Consider the following 19111-nt stretch of genomic DNA (forward strand, 5'->3'; position numbering starts at 1 on the left):
CTTTGTCCTATCTTGTCCTGTGTCACCAAGTACTCCATAACCTCATCCTTAACAATTGACTCCAGCATCTTCCCAACCACTGAGGTCAAGCTAACTGGTCTATAATTTCCTTTCTGCTGCCTCCCTCCTTTCTTAAAGAGTGGAGTGACATTTGTTAATTTTCCAGTCTTCTGGAAACATGCCAGAGTCCAATGATTCTTGAAAGATGATTTCTAATGCCTCTGCGATCTCTACTGCTGCCTCTTTCAGAACCCTAGTGAGCATTTCATCTGGTGCAGGTGACTTATGCAACTTTAGGCCTTTCAACTTTTTGAGCACCTACTCCCTCATAATAGTAACTGCACTCACATTTCTCTTCTCTCACACCCTTCAGCATCTGGCACACTGGTAGTGGCTTCCACAGTGAAGACTAATGCAAAATAGTCAGTTCATCTGCCATCTCCTTGTCCCTCATTATCTCTCCGGACCAATTTTCTAGTGGACCTATAACTGCTCTCATCTTATTTTTTATATACTTGAAAAAGGCTTTTTCTATCCACCTTGATATTGTTTGCAAGCTTGCTTTCATATTTCATCTTTTCTCCTCTAAAGATTCTTTTAGTTGCTTTCTGTTGGTTTCAAAAAGCGTCTCAATTGTCTATCTTCCTGCTAATTTGTGCTTTGCTGTATGCCCTCTCTTTTGTTTTTACATTAGTTTTGACTTCCCTTGTCAGCCACACTTGTACTGTTTTGCCATTTGAGCATTTCTTTGTATTTGGAATACATCTATCCTGTAGCATCCCAATTTTACCCAGAAACTCAAGCCACTGCTGCTCTGCTGTCATCCTTGCCAGCATCTCCTTCCAATGTACTTTGGCCAACTCCTCTGTAAATTACACCACTGTAATTTTCTTCACTCCACTGAAGTACTGCTACATCAGACTTTACTTTCTCCCTATCAAATTTCAAGTTGAACTCAATTATATTGTGATCACTGTTGCCTAAGGGTTCCATTACCGCAAGCTCCCTAGTGGCCTCTGGTTCATTACGTAACACCCAATCCAGTACAGCTGATCCCCTAGTAGACTCAACGACAAACTGCTCTAAAAAGCCAACTCTTAGGCATTCCACAAGTTCACTCCCTTGAGATCCATTATCAACCTGATTTTTCCAATCTAACTGCATGTCAAAATTTTCGATGACTATTATAACATTGCCCTTTTGACAAGCCCTGAAAAGGTGAGTTATGTGGGAGGGAAGGGTTAGATTGATTGGAATAGGTTAAAAGGTTGGCACAACATGGGCCAAAAGGTCAGTAGTATGATGTACTGTTTTATGTTCTATGTAATACAATATAACATATAAAGGATAAAAATTGATTAACAATTTATGAGTCTTTCAGTTGCACAGCAGATGAAAAGAACCAGCCATTTCTAATAGAAAACGTGTTTCTGTAGGTAGAAGCTAAAACCCAAAGGTTCTCTTCCTTTCTGGGGGTGGGGCACCATTGTTTGCCATTGGACCTTCAATTAAAGTGCAAAGATGATGAGGATGAACACATATGGATGCCTGCAAGAGACAGTACACCACAGTCCGTGATGTCCTTCTGGTACTGCAATCTTCCACTGAGGTCGTCAACTTTATTTTCCAAAATCTGGACGTTAGCCAGGTAGCGAGTGGGGTCCTCAGAGCCCTGAGTTTCAGTTCTACCCGCAGCCCAGTCTAACGGCAGAGCTTTCTTAAAGGGAAACTGCACTTGCTACCTGGCTGGTCTACACTCTGGAATCTGACGAATTTGAGGATTGTTCAGTTTTTTTGCTTACTAGAGTGCCAATGGCTGTGAGGGTAGCATTCAACTGTAAATATGAATATCTGATGATTCTTTTTGGGGCTTTTATATTTCAGTCATCTCAGTGTACACTAACATTGCATATGCTTTCCCTACGACCAACTCAACTTCCAAGTTAACCTTTAGGGAAACCTACACCGGAACTTTCAAGTTCCTTTACACCTCCAATTTCTGAATTTACTCCTCATTTAGAAAACAGTCTACACCTTTAATCCTTCTACCACATCCCTATACTGCATTCCATCGGCCACTTCTTTGCACATTCTGCTAATTTTACTGTCCTGCAGACTCCTTGCTTTTCAACACTACCTCCATCTATCTTTGTATTGTCTGTAAACTTGTCCACAAAAGCCATGAATTCTGTCATGCAGATCATTTACATACAATGTGAAAAGAAGCTGTCCCAGTACTGACCCCTGTGGAACTTCACTAGTCACTGGCACACAACCAGAAAAGGCCCCCTTTATTCCACTCTACCTCCTGCCAGTCAGCCAATCTTCTGACCATGCTAGTATCTTTCCTGTGATGTCATGTACTCTTAGCTTGTTAACCAGCCTTATGTTTAGCACCTTGTCAAAGGCCTTCTGAAAATCCAAGAAACAACAACCACAGACTCTGCTTTGCCTAACTTGCCTCAAAGGATTCCAACTGATTTGTCAGGCAACTTTTCCCATTAAGAAAAACATGCTGACGTTGGCCTATTTTATCATGTGCTTCCAAGTACCCCAAAACCTGATCCTTAATAATGGACTCTAACATCTTTCCAATCACTGAAGTCAGGCTAAATGGCCTAAAATTTCCTATCTCATGCCTGCCTCTCTCCCTTAAAGAGTGGAGTGACATTTGAACATTTACAGTCCTCTGAAAAGACTAGTGATTTCTTGAAAGATCACGACTAATGTCTCCACAATCTCTTTAGCCACCTCCTTCAGAGCCCTTGGGTGTAGTCCATCTGGTCCAGTTGACTTATCTACCCTCAGACCTTTCAGCTTCCCAAGCACCTTAGTAATAACAGCTGCATTCACTGTTGCCCTCTGACACCTTCGAATTTCTGGCATACTGCTGGTGTCTTGCAGAGTGAAGAATTACTATTGTAATTACAATGAACATCAATGGTGAGTTAGTCTCTCTCTCTCGATGGCCTTTGTGAAGGCTGAGGAAAGTCCATCTCCCCCCCCCCCCCATCCTCATCACATTCTACAGGGGTTGTATTGAGAGCATCCTGAGCAGCTGCATCACTGCCTGGTTCGGAAATTGCACCATCTTGGATCGCAAGACCCTGCAGCGGATAGTGAGGTCAGCTGAGAAGATCATCGGGGTCTCTCTTCCTGCCATCACGGACATTTACAGTACACGCTGCATCCGCAAAAGAAACAGCATTATGAAGGACCCCATGCACCCCTCATTCAATCTCTTCTCTCTCCTGCCGTCTGGGAAAGGCTCCGAAGCATTCAGGCTCTCACGACCAGACTATATAGCAGTTTCTTCCCTCAAGCTATCAGACTCCTCAATACCCGAAGCCTGGACTGACACCTTGCCCTACTGTCCTGTTTATTATTTATTGTAATGTCTGCACTGTTTTTGTGCGCTTTATGCAGTCCTGTGTAGGTCTGTAGTGTAGCTTTCTCTGTATTTTTTTATTACGTGGTTCAGTCTAGTTTTTTGTACTGTGTCATGTAAACCATGGTCCTGAAAAACGTCGTCTCATTTTTACTATGCACTGTACCAGCAGTTATGGTCGAAATGACAGTAAAAGTTGACTTGACTTGTGGACTCATGGTACTTAGTGGAACAATGCTACTTGTCTCCTATGTGCCCATGTCTAAATGTTGTCTAGAGCTTGTCGCATGCTGACATGGCTGTTTCATTTGCTGATGGGTTCTGAATAAACTTCAACATTGAGCAAATATTAGTAAACATCCCAACTTTTGATGTTGCAGTGGAAGGAAGGTCTCTGGTGAAGTAGCTGAAGGTGGTTGGGTCTAGAACATTGCAGTGATAGACACAAGGGATTATGCAGCTGCTGGAGAATCTCTCACAATGCATAACAAAATGTCAGAGGAACTCAGCAGGTCAGGCAGCATCTATGGAAGAAAATAAACAGTTGATGTTTCAGGCTGAGACCTTGATGAAATCAAGACCCTATGATCTAACATAAATGCTGTCTGATCTGCTGAGTTCCTCCAGCATTTTGTATGTGTTATTTTGCAGGGATATCCAAGGGATAGGATGAGTGATCTTTAACACCACAACCATATGTGCCTTCGTGTCAAGTACTTTCTCCTTTATGTCGATTGACTTCAGTTCTAGCAGGGCAGCTTGTTGCCCCACTCAGTCAACTGCTGCCCTGATGTTCAGGGCAGACACTCTTATCTCACCTCTGGAAGGGACTAAAGCTGTGATGAGATCAGCAGCTGAGTGGTCCTGGTGAAGCCCAACATGGGCAATGGTATGTAGGTTATTGGTCAGTAAGTGCCATTTAACAGCAGTAGCAATGAAGCTTTCTATCACACTGATGATGACTGCAAGTAGACTTACTGCCTAGGAATTAGATGGACAGATTTACCCTGCTGTTTGTGAATGGAATACACCCTTCCTTATTGTCAGGTAGATGCTAGTGTATCACCTGTACTGGAGCAACTGGATTAGATGCTCTCAATGAACCTCAACGTTCATTTTGATTGGCACTGCTGTTTGCTATTGGGAGCAGTTTGGCAGTTGCAGATGTCATATGAGATTTATATACTTCGGCCACATTACTAGCAGGTGCTACACAGCAGTGCCCTGGTAAAAGACTTTGAAGTGCACTGCAAACAGAACTGGTAGTTTGATAACCCGAACACAAGTGTTGCAACATTGCACTTAAATACAGCATTTCCTTTAGTTTCTACCAGATTAACAGATGATGAGTAGGTGGTAGGAGTGAGAAGAAGAGTTATTGTCAAACAAAATGTTTTGAAACTGTGCGGGGGGGGGGGGAATATCAAAAGTACATCAATCATACCAGTGCACAAGAGCAGGGTGAGCTGCCCAACAACTGTTGCCCAGTTGCTCTTGCATCTACTGTGATGAAGTGCTTTGAGTGATTAGTCATGGCCAGAATTAACACCTGCCCGAGCAAGAGCTTTCACCTGCTGCAATATGTCTACCTCCACAATAGGTCTACAGCGGATACAACCTCAGTGGCTCTCTACTCATTCTTAGACCACCTGCCTCAGGCTGCTGTTTAACCAGCATCCCCTCAGTAATAATCAATAACCATCAAAGCTTGGGCCTCTGTACCTTCCTCTGCAACTGGGTTCTTGATTTTCTCATCAGGAGACCATAGTCAGTGCAGATCGGAAATACCAGCTCCTTCTCACTGGAAAACAGCAGAGGCGTACCTCAAGGATGTGTGCTTAGCTCACTGCTCGACTGTCTGACACCAGTGCTGGTAAAGATGGTGACGAGGAGGCATGCTGTAGTGAGATAGATCAGCTGGTTGAGTGGTGTCACGACAGCAACCTTGCACGCAGAGTCAGTAAGACCAAGGAGTTGTAAGTGTACTTTAGGAAGGGGAACCTGGGAGAACGTCCAGCAATTCTCTGAGGGGTCTGCAGTGGAAAGGGTGAGCAGCTTCAAGTTGCAGCATGTCAATATCTCTGATGATCTATCCTGGGCCCAGCATAGTGATGCAATTATGAAGAAAGCTCACTAGCAGCAGTATTTCATTAGGGGTTTCAGGAGATTCTATGTACCACCAAAGACTCGCAGTTTTCTACAAATGTCCTGTGGAGAACATTCCCACTGGGTGCATCACTGTCTGGTATGGGGGAGAGGGCAATGCACAGGGTTGGAAAAAGCTGCAGAGGATTGTAAACTCACCCAGCTCCATCATGGGCATCAGCCTCCCCACTATCGAGGGCATCTTCAAAAGGCAATGCCTCAAGTAGGCAGCATCCATCATTCTGGACCCCACCATCCAGGACCTGCCCATTTTTTTATTACTACCATCATGGAGGAAGTACAAGAGCTTAAAGACGCACAATCAACATTTTAGGAACCGATCCTTCCCCTTCCACATTCAGATATCTGAATGGTCCATGAACTCATGAAAGCTACCTCATTATTTCACTGTCTTTTCACACATATATATTTTAAAGTATATATTCCTATTGCAATTTATAGTAATGTTTATGTATTGCACTGTACTGCTGACACAAAACAATAAATTTCATTATATATGTCAGTGATATTAAGCTTGGTTCTGTGTGTGCAAGAGAGGGAGTGGGAGAGAGGTGAGGGAGAGAGAGAGAGAGAGAGAGAGATGTTCCCACACTGTGTTTAGGAACATGATAATTGAAAGTTTATTTAAAAACAAGGACTGTATCCTGGAGAATGTCTGGGAAGAGGGTAGCATAGTCACTTAATATTTAATTGCAATAGAAAAGATAAATAGCAATGATTTGGATGTCGCCATAGCTTTGCCTTTTGTGTGAGGATTATGTGTAGAATGAGTCGACCTACAGCTGTTTCCCATGCTCAGTAGCTGGCAAAGGTTTGGCATTTTCAGATTGCCATTACCATGACTTGTTACACTCTAGAGTTTGTACCTGGTGGGGACTATCAGATGAGAAGAACTCTACACTGCCCAAAGCCACAGCAGTACGGCTTCAGGGAGTCTTTGATGGTGTTGTAAAATAATAGTTGTTGAATTTATCCATTTCTAATATCATATGCCTTGATAGTCACAATACCTTTACTGCATTACAAGAAAACTTTTCCTTCTCTGAAAAGTCTCATCTTGACCTGTTGCCTGTGCTCTTTTGTTACAGGATGCATTCCGGGCTTTCCATCCAGACCTGACCTTTGTCTGTAAGTTTCTGAAGCCTCTCCTTATTGGCGAGTTAATTCCAGGGGAGCCCAGCCAGGATCGCCAGAAAAAGGTGAACTGTAATCAAGTGAAATCTCAATGGTTCTTTTGACCTAAATTTAGCATTTTCAATATTTTAATTTTACTGACACATGCAGAATGCTGGGGGAGCTCAGCAAGTCAGGGAGCAAATAGTCAACATGTTGGCAAGACCCTTCAATTTTTTTATTTAACATTTTTACCAAAGCTTGCTTACTTTCTTTCTTGCTTCCTTTTACATTTTTTTTGGTTTGATTTGAAAAGATTAATGACTAAATGAAAATTACACAAGAAATTGAAGTGATTATGCTTTTAAGTATTCTGCAGCTGATTGCTTTACTTTAAACGGGCATTCATATTTCTGTGGTAAGTGAGAGACAAATACCTGCCTTGGTTACAAGAATTAATATCCACGCTAATTGTTCATGTATCAGTTTTTGTAGGTCCTTACAGTGATTCAGGAACAGCTTCTTCCCTTCAGCTATTTGATTCCTAATGGAATCTATGGACACTGCCTCACTCTCGTTTTAAATATACAGTATTTCTGTTTTTGCACTGTTCTTTAATCTATTTAATATACATAATTGATTTACTTGTTTATTTTTTCTCTCGATTATGTATTGCATTGTACTGCTGTTGCTAAGTTAACAAATTTCATGTCACATGCCGGTGATAATAAACCTGATTCTGAACTTTTGTGCTAATGGTCAGACTACTACATGTAGTACAAGAGGAGAATTTAGTTTAGTTTTTGTGCCAGTGCAAGATCCCATATTAAGGTATGAAATGAATTTGAAGCAAAAATAGGAGATGTCTGCTAGGAATAAAGAAGCCCTATATCTGAAAAGCAAATTAATTGCCAGGAGCAGGTGTCAATGACATTACAGACACGGCAGTTATTTTGATAGGGCTGTTGATGTGACCAGAAATTGGCCATCAATGGTATGTGGTGTCATGTCCTGCAAACAGTTTCTTGGAAATGCTGGACTTGTCTAAGAATAATGAAGAAAGCTGGGAACTTACTTCCAGTGTCCACTTTACTAGGTACACCTGTTTACCTGCTCATAATGCAAGTATCTTATCTGCCAATCATGTGGCAGTACCTCAAAACGTAAAAGCATGCAGACATGGTCAAGAGGTTTAGTCGTTGTTCAGACCAAACATCAGAATGGGGAAGAAATGTGATCTAAGTGACTTGGACCGTGGAATGATTGCCGGTGCCAGATGGGGTGGATTGAGTATCTCGGAAACTGCTGATCTCCTGGGATTTTCATGCACAACAGTCTAGAGTTTACAGAGAATGGTGTGAGAAAGAAAGCATTTAGTGACTGGCAGTTCCATGGGTGAAAATGCCTTGTTAATGAATCTGGTCAGAGAAGAATGGCCAGATTGGTTCAAGCTGACAGGAAGGCAACAGTAACTCAAATAACCACTAGTTGTAGTGGTGGTGTACAGAAGAACATCAAGCTTTGAAGTGGGTGGGCTACAGCAGCTGAAAACTGTGAATGTACACTTAGTGGCCATTGTATTAGATAAAGGAGGTACCTCATAAAGTGGCTATTGAGTCTAGATTGATCTTGAGGCCAGAAGTAAGAACACATGCCTATTTGTTCAGCTTCAAGTGGAACCTGGTGCAGAGTTATTGAAGTGATAGTGGATAGTGTGGAGGGCTGTCAGAGGTTACAGCAGGACATCGATAGGATGCAAAACTGGGCTGAGAAGTGGCAGATGAAGTTCAACCCAGATAAATGTGAGGTGGTCCATCAAATATGATGGCAGAATATAGTATTAATCGTAAGACTCTTGGCAGTGTGGAAGATCAGAGGGATCTTGGGGTCAAAGCTGCAGCACAGGTTGACTCTGTGGTTAAAAAGGCGTTCGGTGCATTGGCCTTCATCAATCGTGGGTTTGAGTTTGGGAACTGAGAGGTAATGTTACAGCTAAATAGGACCCTGGTCAGACCCCACTTGGAGTACTGTGCTCAGTTCTGGTCATCTCACTACAGACAGACAGACAGACAGACAGACAGACAGACATACTTTATTGATCCCGAGGGAAATTGGGTTTCGTTACAGCCGCACCAACCAAGAATAGTGAAGAAATATAACAATATAAAACCATAAATAATTAAATAATAATAAGTTAATCATGCCAAGTGGAAATAAGTCCAGGACCAGCCTATTGGCTCAGGGTGTCTGACACTCCGAGGGAGGAGTTGTAAAGTTTGATGGCCACAGGTAGGAATGACTTCCTATGACGCTCAGTGTTACATCCCGGTGGAATGAGTCTCTGGCTGAATGTACTCCTGTGCCTAACCAGTACATTATGGAGTGGATGGGAGTCATTGTCCAAGATGGCATGCAACTTGGACAGTATCCTCTTTTCAGACACCACCGTCAGAGAGTCCAGTTCCACCCCCACGACATCACTAGCCTTACAAATGAATTTGTTGAATCTGTTGGTGTCTGCTACCCTCAGCCTGCTGCCCCAGCACACAACAGCAAACATGATAGCACTGGCCACCACAGACTCGTAGAACATCCTCAGCATCGTCCCGATCTCAATCTCCTCAGGAAATAGAGACGGCTCTGACCCTTCTTGTAGACAGCCTCAGTGTTCTTTGACCAGTCCAGTTTATTGTCCATTCGTATCCCCTGGTATTTGTAATCCTCCACCATGTCCAGACTGACCCCTTGGATGGAAACAGGGGTCACTGGTGCCTTAGCCCTCCTCAGGTCCAGCACCAGCTCCTTAGTGTTTTTCACATTAAGCTGCCGATGATTCTGCTCGCACCATGTGACAAAGTTTCCCACTGTCGCCCTCTACTCAGCCTCATCTCCCTTGCCGATGCATCCAACTATGGCAGAATCATCAGAAAACTTCTGAAGATGGCAAGACTCTATGTTGTAGTTGAAGTCCGAGGTGTAGATGGTGAAGAGAAAGGGAGACAGGACAGTCCCCTGTGGAGCCCCAGTGCTGCTGACCACTCTGTCTGACACACAGTGTTGCAAGCGCACGTACTGTGGTCTGCCAGTCAGGAAATCAATAATCCATGACACCAGGGAAGCATCCACCTACATCACTGTCAGCTTCTCACCCAGCAGAGCAGGGCATGGTGGATGGTGTTGAACGCACTGGAGAAGTCAAAAAAACATGACCCTCACAGTACTCGCCAGCTTGTCCAGGGCATAGACACAGTTCAGCAGGTAGATGATGGCATCCTGAACTCCTAGTCAGGGCTGATAGGCGAACTGGAGTGGGTCTAAGTGTGGCCTAACCATAGGCCGGAGCTGCTCTAGAACAAGTCTCGCCAGGGTCTTCATGATATGGGAGGTCAATGCTACCAGTCTGGAGACATTGGAGCCACTGGTGCGCGGCGTCTTCGGTACAGGGATGAGGCAGGACATCTTCCACAGCATAGGAACCCTCTGGAGACTCAGGCTCAGGTTGAAGACATGGTGAAGTACTCCACATAGCTGGGGGTCACAGGCTTTGAGCACCCTGGGGCTGACGCCATCCGGGCCTGCTTGGGTGGAGACGTTTCAGCTGTTTTCTCAACCGTTCAGCTGTGAAGCCCACCGCGGTGGTTTCAGGTGGGGGAGGGGTGTAGTTACGAGAGCAGGGTGTGGGGCTGTGAGGAGAGGTAGGAGGGGAGGGTGGAGTATGTGTTGATTGGGGGCCGACAACTGATGAATCATGTGGGGGATGGGCAGTGTCAAATCTGTTGAAGAACAGGTTAAGTTCGTTGGCCCTGTCCACACTGCCTTCAACTCCTTTGTTGTTGGTTTGCCGGAACCCAGTGATGGTCCTCATCCCACTCCAGCCCTCTCTCATGTACAGGAAGGATGTAGAAACCATAGAAAGGGTGCAGAGGAGATTTACAAGGATGTTGCCTGGATTGGGGAGCATGCCTTATGAAGACAGGTTGAGTGAACTTGGCCTTTTCTCCTTGGAGTGACGGAGGATGAGAGGTGACCTGATAGAGGCGTACAAGTTAATGAGAGGAATTGATCATGTGGATAGTCAGAGGCTTTTCCCCAGGGCTGAAATGGCTGCCACAAGAGGGCACAGGGTTAAGGTGTTTGGGAGTAGGTACAGAGGAGATATCGGGTAAGTTTTTTAAGCAGAGATTGGTGAGTGCGTGGAATGGGCTGCCGGCAACGGTAGTGGAGGCGGATATGATGGGGTCTTTTAAGAGACTTTTGAATAGGTACATGGAGCTTAGTAAAATAGAGGACTATGGGGAAGTCTAGTAATTTCTAAGGTAGGGACATGTTCAGCACAACTTTGTGGGCCGAAGGGCCTGTATTGTGCTGTAGGTTTTTCTATGTTTCTATGATACACTCAACCAAATTTTTTGTGATCTGTTTGGGTAGAGTTTCAACTGCCTAGAAAATACTGAAATAAATAGATAATAATCTGATTTTAAGTGCAAATTTTAATTGTCAATAATCCATGTAATTTTTTGCAATGGATTTTACTAGGCTTTTTTAAAATATTAGTGACCATCTTTTCAAATAGAAAATTATAAAGTAAAAAAAGAGAGAAAATGCTGTGAATATACAGTGGATTCTGGCCATTTGGGAAGCAGTGGGGCCAGTACATTTTGGCTCAATTTAGCTGAAGTTTTATGGAAATAATTTAAAAAGTATAAACTAATTCTGAGTAACAAATTTTGTACTTAAAAGAAATACAGAACAAGTTAGTACCCTACAAATACAGTCCAGTACTTTAAAACTTACAGTTTAAGATGGTGCTGGTGAAACACAGAGAAAACTTGCTGGCAGCAAAAACAACTATTAGCTACTTTACTAATCGCACTTTTTCTCAAAAATGATCACTGCAAGCAATAGCCTGTAATGTCCCTTTCGGAGACCAGCTTTTGAACTGCCTGTGTGACCGAGCATTTTGACGGTGTGAACTGAAGTCTCGTAGGTGCAGGACGGGTGCAGCGTGACATGTTTGGGCCAAGTCGTGGTGGCTGGGCCCAGGCCCAAGAGTGGGGAATGAGCCAATGTTTGGCTGCTGGAGCGGACTTGGAGGAAATTAGGCGTGGCAGAAGCAAGGCGAGGCTGCGGGGCCTGGACCTGAGAGCGGGGAACGAGCTGAGGTTTGACCAACTTAAATGCTGGACCAAATTAGAAAGGTTGGCTATGGATTGAATCCAGGCAGTGGGTCCCAGGCCCAAGAGCGTATTGAAGCCGCTGGGCCCAGGTTTGAGAGTGAGGAATGAACCAGTGATTGTCTGATTTAAGCACTGGGCCAGACTGAAAAGATCAGAGTGTTAGAGCTGGTGTTCAGCTCACTGACTGTGAGGTTTACTTGATTCTGCACTGAACTGAGGCCGTGACCTGCAACTAACCAGCTCCTGGATTAGCTATGCCTGGCTTTGTGGCTATGGATTCACTTTTGTGAACTTCAGTTCTGAATGTTATTTACTTACTTATATTGTTTGCAGGATTTGTTTTTTCTCTATATATATGGTGTTTGATGGTCCTTTTTGAATGGGTTCCATTGGGTTTTGTTGTTTGTGGCTGCCTGGAAGGAGATGAATTTCAAGGATGTATATAGTATACATACTTTGATAATAAATGTATCTGAACTTTAATAGAATCAGAATCAGGTTTAGTATTACCAGCATATGTTGTGAAATTTGTCAACTTAGAAGCAGCAGCAAAATGCAACACACGATAGCATAGAGAAAAATCCATTACAGTAAAAAAAACAATTATATATGTTTATGTATATATGTTTATACTGTATATATAAACATATTAAGCAGTTAAATTAAAAATAGTACAAAAACAAAAATACTATAAAAAAGTGAGATAGTGTTCATGGGTTCAATGTCTATTTAGGAATCGGATGGCAGAGCGAAAGAAGCTGTTCCTGAATCACTGTGTGTGTGCCTTCAGGCTTCTGTACCTCCTACCTGATGATAGCAATGAGAAGAGCGCATGTACTGGATAATGAGGTTCCTTAATGATGGATGCTGCCTTTCTGCGGTACCGCTCCTTGAAGATGTCTTGGATATTATGGAGGCTGGTAACCAAGATGGAGTTGACTAATTTTACAACTTTCTGTAGCTTCTTTTGACGCTGTTCACTAGCCTCCCTGTACCAGACCGTGATGCAGCCCAGCAGAAAGCTCTCCACAGGATATCTGTAGAAGTTTTTGAGTGCTTTAACCAAATCTCCTCGGACTCCTAATGAAATATAGCCACTCTCTTGCCTTTATAACTACTTCGATATGTTGGGACCAGGTTAGATCCTCAGAGATCTTGACACCCAGGAACTTGAAATTTCTCACTCTCTGCACTTCTGATCCCTCTATGAGGATTGGTATGTGTTCCTTCGTCTTACCCTTCCTGAGGTCCACAATCAGCTCTTTGGTCTTACTGACATTGAGTGCAAAGTTGTTGCTGCAACACCACTCCACTAGCTGGTATATCTCACTCCTCTTGTCTGCTCCTGAGATTCTGCCAACAATGGTTGTATCATCAGCAAATTTATAGATGGCATTTGAGTTATACCTACCCGCACAGTCATGAGCATAAAGAGAGTAGATCAGCGGGCTAAGCGCACGCCCCCGAGCGGTGCCAGTGTTGATCATCAGAGAGGAGATGATATTAATACCAACCTGTCAATAGTTATTAGTGGAGAAATTGTATGCTGCTGTGTTCTTTTGATTGACTGTAAATGACCAAATCAGTGCAGGCACGGAGTGCAGAAAATTCTTTCGACAATTGTTTGCTCCAAATTTTCATTTTCATTGCAACATTCAAGATATCATCAAATTCTTTATAGTTCCTAACTTGCTGAAGTAGTGAAATTGTTTCAATTTCACTCCCAGCTGTTTCTTGAATCTCCAAGCTTGAAAACACAGTGAGCAAAGTATTACTGAATTGTCATACTGCTTATTTCTCACCAACTAACAGTGATGAAGATCACTGCTTTATGAATACAAACACACGTACCTGATGCTGTTCGCTGTAATCACAATGTATTGTCTAACAACTACACAAGTGCACGTGGATGATGCTAATTAGAAACTGTTCGACAACAGCCTCCTGTCCCAGTTAAGCAACATAGTGTCCCAAATAAGCAAGGGGAATCCTGGCTATTTTCTTATTTAGTTTTTGTTCTTTAAGAGTTGGCCCAAGTTGGCAGCAGCTAGGATTAACCAATGGCCCAATTAACTGGAATTCACTGAACTCATTGGGTCAGGCAACGATGATGGAAGATAAACAGTTAACGTTTTACATCAAAGATTCTTTATCAAAATTAGATTATGCCCTCATATTTGAATCTGCTTCCCTTTCTATAATGGAATTTAATGCAGACAAGTGCAAGGTATTGTACTTCAGTGGGACCAGCCAGTGAGTGGAGTCTGGTGAACAAAGGTATCTGGGAACACAGGTCCACAATCCACTGAAAGTGGTGACAGGCAGAAAAGGTCATAAAGAAAGCCTTTGGCACACTGGCCTTCATAAATCAGAATATTGAGTACAGGAGATGGGATGTTATGTTGAAGTTGTATAAGACATTGGTGAGGCCTAATTTTGAGTATTGTGTGCAGTTTTATCTACTTATCTACAGGAAAAATATAAATATAAGATTACAGAGAAAATTTACAAAGGATTTGCTGGATCTGGGGGACCTGAGTTATAATGAAAGCTTGATTAGGTTAGGACTTTATTCCTTGGAACATAGAAGATTGAGAGGAGATTTGATAGAGGTATACAAAATTATGAGGGGTGTAGATAGGGTATATCCAAGCAGGCTTTTTCCACTGAAGTTGATTGGAACTACAATTAGAGGTCATGGGTTAAGGATGAAAGGTGAAAAGTTCAAGGGGAACATGAGGGGAAATTTCTTCACTGAGAGGCTCATGAGAGTGTGGAATGAGCTGCCAGCACAGGTGGTGCATGCCAGCTCGATTTCAACGTTTAAGAGAAGTTTGGATATGTACATGGATGGTAGGGGTATGGACAGCTATGGTCCAGGTGCAGGTCAATGGGGGTAGGCAGTTTAGATAGTTCAGTAGGGTCTAGATGGGCTAAAGGGGCTGTTTTGGTGCTGTACTTTTCTATGACTACATATAAGATAGACTTGGGAGCAGAATCAGGCCATTTGGCCCATCGAGTCAGCTTCACCAATTGAACATGGCTGATTTATTATCACTCTCAATGCCATTCTCCTATCTTCCCCCCATAACCTTTGACACCTTTACTAATCTGTTTTAAATGTACCAACGACTGCTTCCACAGCCAAATGTGACAATGGATGTTAGAAATTCATCACCCTCTGGCTATAGCAGGTGTTACCAACCTGGGATCCACAAACCCCTTGGTCCAGGTCCCAGGACATTAAAAAATGTTGGGAACCCCTGGGCTAAAGAAATTCCTCGTCATCTCCATTCTATGGGGACTTGCTTTTATTCTGAGGCTGTGCCCTGTGGTCATAGAGTCTCACACTTCTGGAAACATCCTCTGCATGCCCACCCTATCCAGGTCTTTCAATATTCAATAGGTTTCATTGAGACCTCCCTTCATTCTTCTGAACTCCATTGTGTAAGGCTTAGGGCTTTTCAGTCTTTACTGTTTTGATTTCAAACTTCCAACCTATGTAGTCTTTTGATGTTAATTTACTGAGGAATATAACAGCTTGGAACTGAATAGGGTAATAGTTGGCTCTTGAAGAAACTCTTTGTTTGGCAGAATCTGCGCTGAGCTCCAGGTTCATTGATATGGAAGTTCATGACTCCTAAGCAGTACAAAGTGAGACATATCCTTAAAGAGGTAGTAAGATAAAGCACAAGGGATGCTTGCTTTATAGTGCAGGGCATTTATGCTTGAACCTTAATCTATAACAATTAGACCACTCTTGAATACTATGTACAGTTCTGATCACCACAGAACTAGAAGGATCTGATTGTGATTGGAGAGGATGTAAAGAAAATTTACTAAGAATTAGAACAACAATTGGATAGGCTGCTTAGCTTGGATTTACAGAAGTCATTTGGTAAATTGCCATATAATGGATTATTTAATAAGATAGAAGTGTATGTGGTTGGGCTAACATTGCCACAGAGAGAGAAATGTTTGACTAACAAAAAATAAGGGGTCGAGATACATTAGCCGTTATCAATTAATGGGATGCCACAGGGATCAGTGCTGGGCCTCAACTATTTACATTGGTGACTTCAGTGAAGGGATGGAGCATACTGTAACCAAATTTTCTGAGGAAAGGTGGGTTAGTAGGTTGAGAGAAAGAGGCAAAGATACAAGAGCAAACAAGAGATAAACAGGCTAAGTGAATTGTCAAATGGCACATAAGGAAAAATGAAGAAGCAATTTGTTGTTTAAGTGGAGTAAGCTTGCAAATTGTTGAGGTAGAAAAGCATCTGAGTCCTCATGCATGAAGCACTTCACCTTACCATGCAAGTATGGCAAGTCATTTGGAAGGCTAATGGAATGTGCCTCATTATTGCAAGGAGCACGTGGTAAAAAATTAGGAACATTTTGACGCAATTTCTCAGGAAATTAGTGAAACTGCACCTGCCCACAGTTCTGGCCTCTGTGTCTAAAGAAGGATAAACTTGCATTTGAGGCAGTACACATGAAGGTTCACTCAAACACCAGGACATATGGACGGTGGAAGATTAGAGGGGAGACGTGTGAAAGATCTTCATTCTGTGAGTGGGAGCGGTTTGGAAGTTATCACTTTGAAAGAATGCTAAAAAATACCCGAGGCAGAAACCTTTACAGCATTAAAAAAAGATGTTTTCTTCTCCCTTCTCTAACTTTATATTCTCCCATGCATTAGCCTTTTCCAGAATTGCTTTCTGCACTACTGTACCCTATAATTTTGCATCTTTCTTGCTGAGGCCTATGGTACAGAGAATAACGCGTATCAAAATACCTTCTGCATCCTGTGTTACAGAACACCAGCGCATTAATAATGTACACCAGCACAATGATGGCAATGAAACTGAGTTCAGGTATTGTATTAGAGTGAACAATGTTTGAACCTACAATGGTTTGTTCATATTAGTGTACTGTATTTGGTGCATAGCATTTAGTATTTTTTTAAAAAACAGCACGCTTAGTTCTTCTGTGTTCCAGTGTGATGGTATTGGGTTTGCTGACCATGAACTCCTGAACTCGAGTGAAGATCTTAAGGCCTATCTGATATAAATAGCCATTGAGTACCCTCACTAAAGATAGATAGATAGATACCTTATTGATCCCAAAGGAGATTACAGTGTCACAGTAGCTTTACAAGTGCACTGATATACAAATATTAGAAGAGAAGTAAGAAAGAATAAAAATTAAGTTACGTCAAACAGTCTAACAGGAGGAGGTCATCACTTCCCTGGGTATAAGTTGATTCATTATAGAGCCTAATAGCTAATGGTAGGAATTACCTCACGTAGCGCTCTACGGAACAGCACAGTTGTTTTAGTCTATTACTAATGGGAGATTATACTGTAACCTCCCAATCTTCAAAGACTTGCTCACTTCCCTGTTTATTCTCCATGATGAGTTTAGCTACCAATACCCACTATTTGAGCAGTGGGTTCCCCCACCAGGGAGAAGATATTTCCAGCTAACAAAGTAATTTAAAATATTGTTCATTTCACATTCACAGAAGATAACTATCTTAAACAGTTCCAAATTATAAACTATTCCTAAAACTCTAAAAGGATTTCTAAAACGCAAGTGCAATTCCTATAAACTGAAAAGAACATACCCGTGATACAGATGAACGAATCATCTGTCGCAGAAATCAAAGCCAGAGGAATGGATTCCATTTCAACCAGTGTTTCTTTCAATCTTCTTAATAAGCCTGAACTGTTCTCTACATTTATATAGTTTCTTTGCCATTTGGGTGAGTTCTCAAGTATATATTTTCTCAGATACCCCTTTTACACAGTCTAAAAGCCTGTTGGAACTACACTTCCCAGCTACCCACAATTAATGCTATGAAGCTAACTTCCTTGAGTCCACAAAGCTCTCAACTTATTAATAGATCAGTTGTTAATCTGCTAAGTGATTTTTCTCCATCTGGTCTGCAAGCATTGTGGTCAGCATTGTCTGTTTTGAAACAAGCCAAATTAAATAACCCTTTGTTGTATACCGAACCTCTTAAGCAGCAATAAGCCAGATGCAGTGATTAACATCCTACTTCCTTCAGATAAAACAGCTTGTTTGCAAAGCTGCTCTATAGACAGTGCTTTGTTTTAACTTCAATCTGATTATATGTTTCCCCTGATACCCGAAGGTAGAGCGTTCCTATGAAACCATTTGTAAGCTAAAATGTTGTAAAGCGAAGAAGCAATTACCATTAATTTATATGGGAAAAATTTTTGAGCGTTCCCAGACCCAAAAAATAACCTACCAAATCATACAAAATAACACATGAAACCTAAAATAACACTATCATATAGTAAAAGCAGGAATGATATGATAAATATACAGCCTATATAAAGTAGAAATATTGTATGTACGGTGTAGTTTCAGTTATCAAGATCGGGAAGACAGCAAGCCAAAATCGATTTGGAGAAAAAAAATCGGCACGTACATGCATAAGTACATACATGCATGCAAACGTACACACATGCGAACACAACTGCCTGCACAAGGCTTCACTGTCATGGTAGTCTTTCTCGGGGTAAACACAAGTATAAAGCAGGCGTCTTTTTTTCGTAAAAGCAAAAATCCTCTTTGGTTAGCGAAAACAGGTCTTTCATAACAGCAAGCTGTCGTAAAGCGTATGTTTGAAAAACGGGGGCCACCTGTACTGCTTTCCATTGACATTTTAAGAACTAAAGACTGGCTCCCTTGTATGAGCAGAAGCTAAACCAATATAGTTGAAATTTTAAATTACACTGCTATTACAAGTGGCTTCTGTGTTTGGAAAGCTGAGCTGGTCAAAACAATAGGCCCCTGGCCCAGGAAGCGAATATCCATCACACCAGATGAGATATTGCCACTGAGCATCTTATAGCAGAAAAATAAGGCAGTTTAAATAACAATCATTGTTCCACTTAAGCACAGTTCATGGCTGTTTTATGCTTAATCCTCCCATCAATCACTTTGAATCTGCTCCTCCTTGGTTTCTGATCCCTCTCCAAATGAAAATGGAAAAGCACAGTACAAGCCATTTCACTCGTGATCCTTTAACCTACTCCAAGATGAATTTAACCGCTCAGATTGCCCTCTCTATTTTCTTTCATCCATGTACTTATCTAAGAGTCTCTTAGACTCTCTAAATGTTCTACCTGTGTCTACCTCTACCACCACCCTGGTTGTGTGTTCCACACCCCCACCACTCTGTATAAAAAAAACCTCCAGCACTCCCCCCCCCCCCCCCCCATTAGACTTTACT

At 42.2% G+C, this 19111-nt stretch overlaps 1 protein-coding gene across 1 annotated transcript in view; it reads left to right on the top strand.

Moving 5' to 3' along the window:
- The window catches only part of fads2 (fatty acid desaturase 2), an 88851-nt gene that overhangs the window by 31198 nt on the left and 38542 nt on the right, over window positions 1-19111 (top strand). The window contains exon 2 of the mRNA XM_059975660.1: window positions 6643-6753. Coding sequence (XP_059831643.1) covers window positions 6643-6753 — 111 coding nt within the window. The remainder of the gene's footprint in view (window positions 1-6642; window positions 6754-19111) is intronic.

This window comes from Hypanus sabinus, chromosome 7 (assembly GCF_030144855.1).
Source record: "Hypanus sabinus isolate sHypSab1 chromosome 7, sHypSab1.hap1, whole genome shotgun sequence".
Taxonomy (NCBI): domain Eukaryota; kingdom Metazoa; phylum Chordata; class Chondrichthyes; order Myliobatiformes; family Dasyatidae; genus Hypanus; species Hypanus sabinus.